The 13,699-nt window shown below is 39.9% G+C and overlaps 3 protein-coding genes across 3 annotated transcripts; 1 reads left to right on the top strand and 2 right to left on the bottom strand.

Annotated features, from left to right (window-relative positions):
* Nucleotides 1–25: 25 nt before the first annotated feature.
* On the bottom strand, nucleotides 26–6,395 carry LOC115048090 (pre-mRNA-splicing factor ATP-dependent RNA helicase DHX15). The gene is made up of 14 exons (XM_029509388.1): nucleotides 6,229–6,395; nucleotides 4,757–5,099; nucleotides 4,465–4,658; nucleotides 4,187–4,346; nucleotides 3,742–3,960; nucleotides 3,489–3,656; nucleotides 3,246–3,332; nucleotides 2,987–3,136; nucleotides 2,756–2,864; nucleotides 2,470–2,661; nucleotides 1,416–1,538; nucleotides 999–1,189; nucleotides 563–732; nucleotides 26–462 (listed from the first exon to the last, which is right to left on the bottom strand). The coding sequence occupies exons 1-14, from the start codon at nucleotides 6,288–6,290 to the stop codon at nucleotides 345–347; spliced, it is 2,286 nt and encodes a 761-aa protein (XP_029365248.1). The 5' UTR covers nucleotides 6,291–6,395; the 3' UTR covers nucleotides 26–344.
* A 466-nt stretch (nucleotides 6,396–6,861) lies between these two features.
* On the top strand, nucleotides 6,862–8,525 carry LOC115048244 (extracellular superoxide dismutase [Cu-Zn]). The gene is made up of 2 exons (XM_029509609.1): nucleotides 6,862–6,964; nucleotides 7,767–8,525. The coding sequence occupies exons 1-2, from the start codon at nucleotides 6,942–6,944 to the stop codon at nucleotides 8,401–8,403; spliced, it is 660 nt and encodes a 219-aa protein (XP_029365469.1). The 5' UTR covers nucleotides 6,862–6,941; the 3' UTR covers nucleotides 8,404–8,525.
* A 56-nt stretch (nucleotides 8,526–8,581) lies between these two features.
* Nucleotides 8,582–13,507, bottom strand: LOC115048157 (coiled-coil domain-containing protein 149). Its single transcript, XM_029509513.1, has 11 exons — nucleotides 13,328–13,507; nucleotides 12,280–12,441; nucleotides 12,087–12,125; nucleotides 11,740–11,847; nucleotides 11,391–11,507; nucleotides 11,064–11,236; nucleotides 10,787–10,859; nucleotides 10,552–10,636; nucleotides 10,232–10,379; nucleotides 10,021–10,097; nucleotides 8,582–9,626 (listed from the first exon to the last, which is right to left on the bottom strand). Exons 1-11 carry the CDS (start codon nucleotides 13,376–13,378, stop codon nucleotides 9,400–9,402), a joined length of 1,260 nt encoding a protein of 419 aa, XP_029365373.1. The 5' UTR covers nucleotides 13,379–13,507; the 3' UTR covers nucleotides 8,582–9,399.
* Nucleotides 13,508–13,699: the final 192 nt, after the last annotated feature.

Here is a 13,699-nt window from a genome sequence, read left to right on the forward strand (position 1 = left end):
ATAACTATCTACACAGGACTTAAGTCAAAGCTCCTTTATTAAAAGAAACAAAGCAAGCACAAATTTTGACTCAGTAATCCACTAAAGGAAAATCAACCACATCTAAATGACATGTTTCCAATCCTCCTTTTGAAAATCTTTAATAGCCAGGCCTAGTTCTTTGCTGTTGATAGTTTCTTTGACATTACATTTAGTTACATATTGAGCAATAATGGGAAACAGAAAATAAACAAAAAAACAAAAAGCAAAAATCAAAATGCCAAATTTTAAACATTAAGATACAATGATACAGAAAGATCTAAAACTATAATACGTAATTGTTTTCCAGGACACTTGTTGGCTGTTCAGTACTGGGAATACTCCTTGCTCTCTAATTTGGCAATGATACGCTCCAGCTGTCTTTTTGCTTCACATTGTGGGAAGTTGCTCATTTCATAGTACTGGGGGGCAATCTTCACCAGCCTGTAGCCAAAGAAAGAGAATAATGGATATCTCAGAGAGAACATGTACAATCAAAGCTCAGTGATTCATTTTGATGAAATTGTAGTCTCTCAACACATACCATTCTGGCTTGATGTCTGTGCAAGTGCGGATGTAGTTCTTGGTGGTGAGGACAAATTCGTTGTAGAGCACCCACTCAGGCTTGTGGTCCAGGACTGTAGATGGGTGGAGCTGGACCACTTGGTTGTCTTTCACTGTGAGGTAATGACCTGTGCGTTCCAGATGAGCCACCTGCAGAAAGGTACAATGGTCAATATTCATTTGTAAAATAAACATCAATAGGAGTTAATATACATCTCTGGTGTAGTGCAATTTTTGTCAATATTTTTGTAAAGATATCTTTGCATCATTCTATTTTTGTCCATTTGCCCGAATGTATATTTCTTCCTGTGTGCAGTGTGAGTAAACTGGAAGTACTGAAAATTACCAGAAAAATATTTTTTACATCTTCAAAAAGAGATTAAATATTTATGTCATACTAACCCTAACTTGCTCACCTGCATGAAGAAGCCGGTGCAGAGCGCCCTGCGGATATTAATATAATAATCTCTGCTGGTGAACTCTGTGCTCCGACGGGGCAAGTTGAAGCGGTCCATTATCCTGGACAGTTGCTGCCGCACGTTGTCAGCAGACATAAGTGAACGATAGTTGACAAAGTTGTCATAGCACCACTGGTTAGACTCGTGGTCTAAGGGAGAGAGAGAGGGGGAAAAAAAAAAAAAAAAAAAGACAACAGGAGTTCAATATTAAGTGAACTCTAAGGTAGAATTTCATAACAGGAAAGATTACATTTTTTTTTATTTACAATGAATGAAATAGTGATGACAGAGATCTTAATTATTTGCTTTGAATGGTATTAATGCAATAATTTCAGCACTGTGAAACGAAAACCAGGACTATAGTGAACAGCTCACTTTGTTTGAAGGCGTGGTAGACATTGAGCAGCGTCAAGTGGTCTCCATCGATGTGAGCAAACCTCATCTTGGACTCGTCTGCTGCCTTCTTAGCCTCCGTGGGGCGGACAAAACACTGTGGGACTAAACAAGGTTGGTATGGGCCCCAACAAAGCCGCCCATAGTGATGAGTCAAACATTCACAGAAAAATGGAGCAAAGCCTATGATGCTAGGGCACTTGACACTGCGTTGGGACAGGGCAGGAGCACAAGCTCTATCAAAGGGGGCTGCAGTCTTTTCTCATGGTCATTCCAACTGTATTGCCTATTAGCACGTAGTGAGGGGTCATTTAACCACATCTGTAAAACAAGAGTTTTCACACAACTACAGAGTGTTAGGGACACCAGCAATATTTTACTTTTCAAGCTTCAGAAATGTTACTTTTTGGTACTGACACAATGGTGATAGGTCTTTAAGAGACCAGGTAATAAAACTACACATGATAAGTCAATAAAATTATTACAGCAAAAACTCAATGCATTGATTCAATGAAAATAAAAGTTGGTCGATAAATTCAGTGAATATGAAAAAAATTTAAGCGGTGCCTGCCCTATACTCTAAACATACTGTAAATATTATGGCCATAAATAATTCTATGAAATTATGACATACACTGTATTTCCAATGTAATATTTACTGCGTATTGTAGAAGCTAGAAGCAAATCTTTATTTGAGTTTGTTTAGAATTTGGTCTTCCTGTCACAAAACTCAAATACATGTTCATCAAAACTAAAAATGCTTACTGCTGAATAAACTCAACTTTTTATTCCCCAAACAATCTTAACTATGATAACAGCCTCAAAAACACATCTGTACCTACTTGGAATGATACATTTTCATGACATTACTTTATTATTTGCTCGAGATAGAGATCTGTTCCAAAATTCCATGCACAGACTAAACTCTATGTGAGACACTCCTTTTCACCACCACCAGTGCATAGTTGTGTTTTTAACCCCAAGAAACTGGGCCAAGAAAAGGCAAGGAAGATGTCAGCCCACTCCTGGGCATTACCTGACAGCATGGCAGTAATGGAAAGGATCTCATTAGAGCAGTTAAACTCGCAGCTGGCAATAACCATCTTAGCCAGCTGGGGGTCCAGAGGGAACTCTGCCATCATGGAGCCCAGCTCCGTCAGGTCACCATCATCGTTGAGTGCCGCAAGGTAATTCAGCAGTTCAAGAGCCCTCATTAGTGTTTCAGGAGCTGTGGTGAGACAGGGGTAGGGGGAGGAGTCAAGCAACCATGCCTTCACAGACACATCTGAATGTTGGGTATTCATTAATACAAACTGAATCACCTGGCGGATCCATAAAGTCAAAGTGGACCAGGTCATCAATACCAAGCTTTTTCAGCTGCAGCACAACAGATCCCAAATTGGATCGAAGAATCTCGGGATATGTGTTATCCTAGAGAAGGATAGTTACCATGTTATATTTATATGATAGTATAATCCCAAAAAGAAAAACTACGAGGAGCCAAACAAAAATTAATCAGCACATACTTTCAGAGTTTGTCACAGGTGACTTGCCTGCATCTCTGTTTTGTAGGCCTTCTCTGTGTAGAGACGGAAGCATTTTCCTGGACGTGTCCTACCAGCTCGTCCTGCCCTCTGCTGGGCAGAAGCTTTACTGATTGCTGTGACGAGCAAGGACTCAACCCTGATACGAGGATTGTAAACCTAGACACACATTTCAAACAATGGTTAGATAAGCAAGTTTCTGACTCGGGCTGTGCATGTTTACATATTGCACCCCCCCCAGGAAAAAACATGAAAGACTGAAAATCACCTTTTGTTTTGCAAATCCAGGATCAATGACAAAAACCACACCATCAATTGTCAAGGAAGTCTCAGCAATATTTGTTGACACCACGACCTAAGAAGAAGAAAAAACTGCCTGTTTGATATCTAATGTCAATCTAGTTAGGTGCAAAGACATTGCATAAAGCAAAGTGACCCCAGAACAGAAAATATTTCTAATTTGAAATTGTTAATCATAAAAATCAAGTTCAAATCCAACTTCAAAATGTACCTTTCTTCCAATTGCACCATTTGGCTTCCTCGGAGGAGGCGGTTCAAAAATCCTTTGCTGCTGTTGTGGTGGCAACGTGGAATATAATGGAATGATTTTGATATCTCCAACTTCAGGTCCAAGGTCATCAACCTCACGCTTGATCCGTTTGCAGGCCTCGTCAATTTCCTGAAAAGAGAGTTGATTGCTTTTTCTGGCATCTCTAAAATGAGTCTTCCTCATCGACCAATAATATCAGTGTATGGAGTCTTACCTCTTGACCAGTGAGGAAGAGAAGACAATCCCCTTCATCTTCCTCACACATATGTATCTGGATGACAGTGCGGATTGCTGCTTCAAGGTAGTCCCTCTCAGGTTCAGGAGTGTAGAAGATTTCAACCGGGTGTGTACGCCCAGGAATAGTCAGCAAGGGACAGTTGTCGAAGTAGACCTGGAACTTCCCAGCATCTAGTGTGGCACTCATGACGATCACCTGTCCATTAAGGAAACATTGCTGAAGTTATTTTCCCCTTAGTTTCAGTTCTACCCATTAACTTACAAAACATGCATCACTTATCCAAGTTCATATAAAAACAGATGTTAATTGAGAGCCATGTGAGTCAACACTGAAGAGGAGACATGTTTCAAGAAGACATTAATATGATTTCCTATGGTGTAAAGCCCTGAATCACATGATTTGTTGTAAATTGGAGAAATACCTTCAGATCTGGTCGTTGACGCACCACCTCCTTGAGTACTCCCATCAAGATATCTGTGGCCAAAGTTCGCTCGTGGGCCTCGTCAAGAATAATCACACCGTATCGCTCCAGCAGTGGGTCATTCATAGCCTCTCTTAGTAACATACCGTCAGTCATGTACCTTAAGGAATATAAGGCATGACTTATTAGATTAAGAATAAGTAAAATATTATAAAATTTATTGTTCTTTGTCTATAGAAAAAGCTTTAACTGTACATTAGCAGCCCGGACAGACTTACTTTAGTATTGTCTTGGCAGAACTACAGTCCTCAAATCGAATGGAATAACCAACTTCCTGTCCAAGCATGACGTCCATTTCATCTGCCACTCTTTGAGCCACACTCATGGCTGCTACTCTCCGTGGCTGAGTACAAGCAACTGCTCGCTTGGGCCCAGGCAAACCTCTCACCATATCCACACACCATTGTGGGATCTGGAGATGGAAGCAAAGGTATCAGAGTTTTAGTGTACAATATGTAAGCTGTCAGTGTTCAGCACATAAGAAAAAGGAAAATTTATTGCATTTCAGACCTGTGTTGTCTTCCCAGAGCCAGTCTCTCCCACAAGGACAAAGCTCTGCTGACGTGTGATGATATCACTGAAGCTTTCCTTGTACTCCCACACCGGGAGTTGTAACCTCTTCTTTAGGATCTCATAGTAACGTGGCGTGTGTGGTAGGTTGGTGAATGGATTGATCTGCTGGTGCACGACCATCTGCTTGATGGGGGGTAAGACTGGTCCGGCTGCCATACTATTAGGTGTTGCACTGGACGGCTTTGCTTCTCTGTCCCTGTCCCTGTCTCGGTCTCGGTCCCTGTCTCGGTCCCTGTCCCTGGAACGGTCCTCGCGATCTCTGTCACGATCCCGGTCCCTCCTGTCAATATCAGGGCAATAAACTTTTATAAACAATCCCCTTGGTAAGAAATAATTATGAAAAGGTAAATGCTAGTCACGCTTATGCTGTACTCAGGTGGAGGCAATTGTGGATAGTTTGCAAAAAAAAAAAAAAAAGGGGGGGGGGGGGGTTAATGCAACCAACCGCTTTGTACACATACATGAGCTGAATTTAATAAAGCCTGAATGAGCCAAAAGTCTTAAAATGAAAATAGCCCTCACTTCAGTCACTGACACTATACTGGAGAACAAATAAGGGCATTTAAACTAAAGGCATTGACTTCAGATGGTAGGGTTTTCATTTGATGATTTGAATGTTAATAAGATCATCTTGTTGAATGCGGATTTATTTCAGACTCCCGTTTCCCACAGTCATGACATTAAAGAGGATTCGTTTTTCATTTTTAATCACATGTTAGGACAAGACAAGTTGATTATTTCAGCTGAACCTCGCCCTAATTCATAAAATCGGTTTAAGATATACAAGAAAAGATGAACAAATGTCGAACGATAATAAAACCGTGTTGTCAGCTGTTCGTTTTGACTGGCGTCAGCTAGCATGCTAGCACGCCGGGGTTTTTTTCAGCAATTTGTTTTAATAACTTGTATGTTCAAATATCTGTATTTCCAAAAACCAAATCACAGTCTACCTCTTCCCCGCTGCTCCCAGTCTCTGTAAATCAACTAATAGCTCTTAGTATCGCGCCAAGTGACGTTCTCACACGCGCGCGCGCGCGCGCGCACACACACACACACACACACACACACACACACACACACACACACACACACACACACACACACACACACACACACACACGTGTTTCGGCGGCGATGATAACGTTCAGGCTTCGTTTGTTAGCTTTAGCCTCCTTAGAGGCTACTTATATTCACGTACCACAACACCAAATGCATTCAATACAATGTATTGGAGAAAGGCGGTGCTCTTGGGACCCAGTGGCTACAATATTAGCATTTGATTTACACTGTTTTACCTTCTCTTAGCTTATTTTACACCCATGGTTAGCCGAGTTAACTAGCATAAGCTAGCCTGCTAGCAGCCGAGTGCTAAAAGCGAGCATGCATGCAAACGGCGGCGCGTCACTCACCCATCAGACCTCTTCTTACTGGAGTAGTCATCGCCCAAATCCAGGCGATGTCTTTTAGACATCTTTGTGTGTGTGTGTGTGTGGGGGGGGGGTACAGGTGGCTTCTCTTCAACCAAAAAACGCAAACACAAATCTGCCGGCGATATGTGCCTGAATTGGTTTCCTGATTCCTGTAGCTGGACTATTTTCTTCTTTTCACTATTACTTTGACTGTACTTGTCTTACTGCCGCCTGCCGGTCTGGAGGGTCCGAGTCCAGACTCCACAAGCAGCCCCTCATTCATTCCTTATAATCGGGATTTGCACGATTTTTGTAGGTTTTAACTTAAATGTATGTTTTACTTTGTGTGTTTTCATTAAATTGCCCCTGTATCCCTCTTGTGTGTATATTTTAGGTTTCAATAATTATCCAGCAAACGACGGAAGCCCATAAGCGTTGATCTATCGAGCCATCAACTTTAAATTATTATTGGTTGCTGTTTTTTGTATCTGATGTTGCTGTCGCACATATAAGGGAGAAAAAAATACAAATTAAATAACATTAATATTTACAAAACGGTAAATTTGTCGTATAAAGTGTCCAGTGACGATCTGCTCCACCCTCAACAAGCAACGCCTCCTGAAAAGGTCTTATGAAACCAATCCCATCTTGATGCAGTCAGACGACAAGAGAAACACGCAAGCTAAAATTATATATTTTTCAGTTCCTGTTGAATGCTGACAATGCGTTCCCACCTGTAAGTGACTCACTTTATGTGTCGATATTTGAAGTGTCCGTTTTCAGTTGTTTTGTTTACTTCTCATTTAACGGGGTAAAACACTGCGACATCGACTTTTTTTTCCTGTGTCAAAAAGAGCTTGTACATCTAATTTGTTTCTAAGGGTAGACATACAGTGGTATAGTGAATAACAAGTTCACTGCATTCATTTTAAAAGTATGGAGATGGACAAGTAACTGTTTAAAGGTTATTTTCCATGTTGAGGGTCAGCAGTTACTTGAGTATCACTTCAAGGCTCTACAGCAAAACGTCTGTTGCTTTATTCTTAAACTAAGGGGAAAACTTACTTTTGACTGAATCCCAAAATACACTTTTTCAGAGAGTTTACTGTTACTTTAATTGAATTCTAATTGTTTCACTCCACCACATTGTAAATTGAAATATTTCGGGTTTTTTTACACTTGAAGTTTTTGCAGATGCATGTTAAATAGAAATTCAACATTAATTTATTGCTGATATAATTGTTTAAATGTATTTGCATATAAAACATGATGATCTTATCCATAGAGGGTTTGATGAGTGCCAGCTCCTGCAAAAATATATGAAATGCTACAATATGACTATATATAAATATAACACAACCACTTAATATTTATGATAGTATATTTACATTGAGTAATGCTGGGCATTTGTAGCACAATGTTTTGTATGGTGTGTTGTGGCTAAAGAAAGACTCTAAATACCTTTACACTTAGTTAAAGGGTGTTTTCATGCAGAACACAAGACCGCTTTTTAATCCAATAATTCCAATATCTTTCAGGTCAGTGTTCCTATTTAAGACTGCTCTGTTGGTTTTGCTGGCTGGCTGTCAACAATGTGTCTCAGCTGACACTGACATCAAATCTCCACCAGAAGTCTCGCTGCACAATGGCACCATGTATGCAGTTTGCAAAATGAGACCCAGTGCCACATTACCTGAGGTTTTCAACAAAGTGTATGGTCAGGTGCTGTTTAATCAGGATTATCCACAGGGAAAACTCAAAGTCCTCCTTCGGCTCAGTGGCTTCCCCACAGAAGACGATTCAGTACCCAGAGCAGTACACATCCATCAGTATGGAGACCTGAGCCAGGGTTGTGATTCCACTGGGGGCCACTACAATCCACATGCTGTGCATCACCCAAACCACCCAGGGGACTTTGGGAACTTTGAGCCCCAGGAAGGAAAAATCAACACCTTGATTGAATCAAAGGCTACACTTTTTGGAGCACTTTCTGTGATTGGAAGAGCTGTGGTGGTCCACGAAAATGCAGATGACTTAGGGCTTGGTGGAAATGCCGGCAGTCTCCTGCATGGAAATGCAGGCCGCAGGCTTGGCTGCTGCATTATTGGGATTTCCTCTCCTAATCTCTGGAATATGTATCACAAGCAGTATAACAGACGGCTCAGGAGAAATTAATCCCAGGCATATACTTTCAGTTGTTTTGTCTTTTAATTAATACAGTTATTGTACCCTTTGTATTCAGTGCATGATACCAATAAAAATCAATGACGTAATCCTAACTCCAACATTCAACAGTAGTTTATCAGATGTCATGTGAATTTATTAGAAAAACTTGATCAGACACTTTTGATGGTCTGGAATGAATTTGGTCAAGACATTCTTAATTGATTTTGATGATTTCCTTGTTTGTTTTTTTTTTTGACAAACGCCATTATAAAACTCACTTGAGACATTATATAGTATATTTTCAGTGCAGCCTGTCAAAATATCTCATTATCTATCACATCTATCCACCAGGGTTGCGAGGGATGCTGGAGCCAATCCCAGCTGATATACACTCACTGGCCACTTTATTAGATACACCTTGCTAGTAAAAGTTTGGCCCTCCTTTTGCCTTCAGAACTGCCTTAATTCTTTGTGGCATACCTTCAACAAGGTGTTGGAAACATTCCTCAGATATTTTTTTCCCATATTGGCATGATAGTATCATGCAATTGCTGCAGATTTTTGTCCACACAACTGCTGCTCACTGGATGTTTTCTCTTTTTTGGACCATTCTCTGTAAACCCAAGAGATGGTTGTGTGTGAAAATCCCAGTAGAGCAGAAGTTTCTGAAATACTGGAATAGCTGGAGGGAATTTACACAGGCATGGGGAGAACATGCAAACTCCACATATAAAGGCCACGGGCCCGGAATCATATATATGTATATATATATATATATATATATATATACATACATATATATATATATATATATATATATATACATACATACACACACACATACACACGTGTATACATATGTATATGAATTTTTTCTGCCGTGATAATACAGTCCGTTTCAACAGTTTCAACACCTTCAGTGCATTCATCTGGCTTATTCTCTCTTCCCAATGTGAGGTCTGAGATGTCTAAACTGTTACATCAGTCCCAGTGGGAGGGGGATCACTAAAGATGGTCCTCTTCATTTGTTACAGTGGTTAAATCCTTTGTGGTTCCTGGCGTCTCTGTCTGAGGCTGGATATTGGTTTGCTGGTGTGAAGGTTTCTGCTGGGGCTTCTCCATGTTGGATGCTGATGGTGTCCTCCCCTGGAAAACTGGCATTTCGCTGTCTTGATTTTGAACTTCTGGGGAACTCTGCTGCTCAACAGGCAAACCTGTAGACCTCTTTTTAGCTGTGAGACAAGAGGAGAGTGACACTGAAGAAATACTGAAGACTCATAGAGGCACAGAGTAGTTGCATATTATTCAAAGTAAGTTCCTCTAAACACAGTAAAAATGCAATCATCTGTGTACAAACACTTTAAACTGGTGAACTGAATATAGATGGGAGGTCGAGATGATTAAAATTAATGGTATCATATAAGAAATGAATGAAGACAAAGGCCAGAGGCTAGGGAAGTAGTAAAAAGGGGAACATACTACCATAAATTCCCAGAGACACATTATAAGTCAGGCCTCCAGTCAGCAAGAAGCGGAAGGACAAAGGAAACAACAAGAAAGATAAGATAAATAAGAAAGATAAATAATAGTAAATAAATATATATAAATAAAGGTGCTCATATCCACCTGGCAAGTTCCATAATCCAGACATCTCTAGTGTTTTTAATTTCTCCTCCAGCTCCGCTACTCGATTTCCAAGAATCCTAATGACAGAAGACAAGTAGACTTAAACAAGCATACATGCACAATTCTGCCTAACATCCTAATGAATTATTTTAACAAATCAAAATCTAAAGGAAATGTATACGAATACAGCATTAGGAATAAATTCCAGTACTTGTTGATATGTCGTTGGTGCTGAATCACCATGTTCTTCTCATGGATGGTTTCCAGCAGAGCTGTGGCGAGAGACTTGAGGTCTGAGATCGACTGTGGAGTCACTGGCAGACTGCAGCCATTTTCCTCAGAAAGCAACAATTCCTTTACTTCACACACAACACAATCAAAGTTTAGATAGAAACTATCAGGTAGCTTCAATTTAGGGTTTTACAGAAACAGAGATTGTTTTCTTCAGCACATATTTAAATGCTTGCATGGCACTTTGTTACATTGTGTGAAGTGAATTTTGATTGTTTTTATAAATGTGATTCTTCCAACCTTGTTTGGCAGAGAGCACTCCTGTGAGAGCACTGCTGTTGGCTTTGCCACAGTTTTTGGAGTTTTTCCTGCACTCCAGTGCACTCTGTAAGCAGTGAAACACATTAAGGAGAATTAGGTTTGTTTTTACATATTAAAAAAAGCAACAACAAAACTTTGCGAATTCACATTCTTTCAAGTCAAAACATTGTTTTTAAGTTGAAAGTCAAATTTTACAGTTTAAAAATGTAGCCACCTTGTACTTCACCAGATTAGTTTTGAGCAAGTTGACCTCCTCCTGAAGTTGACAGAGGTGCTCGTGCAAATACCTGGAAGAAATATTTTGTTTGGAATGTAAACGCCTCCATGTAATGAATCTGCAAAATCCCGATAAACACATTATTTCTCCTAACAGGTCAAACAGTAGGACACCAGTATTTCAACACTTACACATATAGATTGCTCCTTTAACTGCGGACACTCCAGAAAAGACAGGTAAAAACAAAATTTGTCTTTTAAAAAGAGAAACTAACCTGTTCTCCATGCATAGAGCATCCATGTCTAGAAAGCGAATCTCATCATTGCCCACAATGTGGTTCATTTCCACATTGAGACGATGAGCCTTCTGCTGGAACACATCTCGCTCTGCCTGGACATCCTGCAGTTCATCTGTGAGCGACTTCACACTGTGCTCCAGCAACTCATTCTACAACAACACAAATCCCAGTTTTTAAGTGCATACAACTTTGATTTGACCCCCCCCACTCCAAAAAAAAAAAAAAAAATTTGCCCGCAAATTAACTAATAATTAATTTGCTAGATGTCTCATTAAATCGTGCCCAAATCCCAGACAGTGTCACCTGTTCTCTGGCTCTTTCTAACTGTCTGACCAGATCTTCTCGCTCATGTGCAGGAAAGTGTCGTATGCCAACCTCCTCATCTCCCAACCTCTGTTTGGTGATGGTCATTCGTAGGAGCTAAAGGAGCAGAATGACCCAGCAGGAATCATATTACATATGATGATGATGTCATATTATCCATCAATTTCTTGCATATCGCAAACAGTCTGACTCTCTGACACACTGATTCATACCCAGCTGATACTGGATAAGCTGTTGCCATATCCATGAATAATGATGCAGCTGGTGAAAAAAAAAAAAAAAAACTGAGCTAATACTTCTGAAGACAGTATAAAGAATGCCCTTCTACCTTGTTATCACCCTGAGCTTCCACCAGTCGTTGTTTTAGCTCCTTCACCTCCTCAGAAAGTTGATACCTTTTTTCTCTGGAGTCTCTCAGCAGCTGGGCTAAATTCACCTGAAAGACACAAAAGGTCACATTAGAAAGACCATCCAGGGTTAACTCAGTGGTACCTGTGAAGCTGGTGTTTTTAAAATAAAAAAACAACAAAAATGAAAAACAGTGATGTCAAATAAAAACCAAGTTGGGTTTGTGCAGATTCAAGACCTCCCTACAATGAAATATGCAGCATTTAAGGTAAGCACCACTGTTAGACAAAAATTTATAAAGAATATCAGATGACTAAAATCACTTACTTGATTTCTTTTCTCAGGGGGCAGAGAGAGATCTCCATCCTGTGAGTTAAAAAAAAACAGAGATAACTGCCACTCAATATAGCGTCTCAAACATTCAACATAGGACAGTAAACAGGGACAACTTATGTTTATATTTTGCTTATTAAAGTCTTTATTGCACTGCACTAACTCAGCATACAGACAGATGCCTTACAATGAGTTCTCTGTACTTCTTCTTGAGACCTTGGTGACGCTCACGGAGCTGGTTGGCCATGAGCTTGTACTGATCCCTCTCCTGCTGGCAGGTATCCAGCTCCTTAGACAGAATCAGGAGTGCTTCTTTCTTGCTCTCCAACTTCCGCTTGCAAATTAGAAACTGAACAAAGGAATGAAAATTTTGTAAAAGAAAAAAAATGTTGAAGGTGTTGTTAGGTAAGTTCATAAATTAATTATAATGATGCAGTGCAGCCACCAGGAAAACAACAAAAAAAGTATGCATGCCCTTTTGCTGATGATGGTGATGTTTCTCCCTAAACTGTATATTTACTGATTATTTTTTTGATAAAATAACAAAGCATCAACAGGCAATCCACAGGCAAAATAAAATATAAAAACTGGGAAGCTGGAAGCAGACTTTTGGTATTCTCAACTTGAAACTATGAATAGGTTATCAAAACATTTGATGGTGGAGTTTCTGTTTCTTGATCATCTCCATGAATCAGCGAATGAATGAAACTCAAATGCCAAATAAATGTGAAACAAAAAGTTTAATTTCATCCATTAGATGTATTGGATAGACGAGGATAGCATAAAAGGAAATAGGCCTGCTGAAATAATATTCATGTGTCTCAGAATTTATTCTAGAAATACATGTAAACCAAGTTAGTTACTTAGCGGTCATCTTCATCTGATTTTTGCAGATTATTTGTAATAAAACATTTGAATTTGAGTCAGTAGACCAACAATATGGTGCATCTTGTCCTACATGTAACAAACCCCCAAGACACAGTGCTCTGCAGGGGCGAGGACATTTTTTTTCCAATTATTTATTTTTTAAATCGACTTCCTCATTTCTCAGAGTGACCTAAGATTTAATCCTGTTTGTCCAGTTTAACCAAGACAAAACATCTGAACTACCTGTGGCTTCTAATATGACAATAACAACAAATTCCTTTAAATGTATTTAAACGAAGCATACATATTTACTATTCCTCCTATAAATAGTGGATCTCGGCGGGACATGGACGTCTATTCGGTCTCACCTCGTTGACCAGCCTCTGCCAGTCACTCTCGCTCCTCCGGTACGGCTCCATGTTCCTCCAGGTGAGAAAACGTTTTAGTAACCAGGTGTGTGTGTTCAGGTCGTTTGTATCACCATGCTGCTTGTGTTGTGTTCAGACACTTCTTGTATGAAACACGCATTAACCGATCGAGGTTCAGCATCATTTCCGTCCGTCTTGACGTCATAGGCGCGTCAGGACGCATTTATTGACCCTGGTAAATCTGGGAACCACCTGGGCCAGCCTTCACAAGGCGAAGGGTATTTTACATGTTAGATCTGCTAGCAACTGCAAGATTTGTCCATATCCATATTTAATATTCATACAGGATATGTTCATAATAGGTAAATATTA

Source organism: Echeneis naucrates, chromosome 1 (genome assembly GCF_900963305.1).
Source record: "Echeneis naucrates chromosome 1, fEcheNa1.1, whole genome shotgun sequence".
NCBI classification, from domain to species: domain Eukaryota; kingdom Metazoa; phylum Chordata; class Actinopteri; order Carangiformes; family Echeneidae; genus Echeneis; species Echeneis naucrates.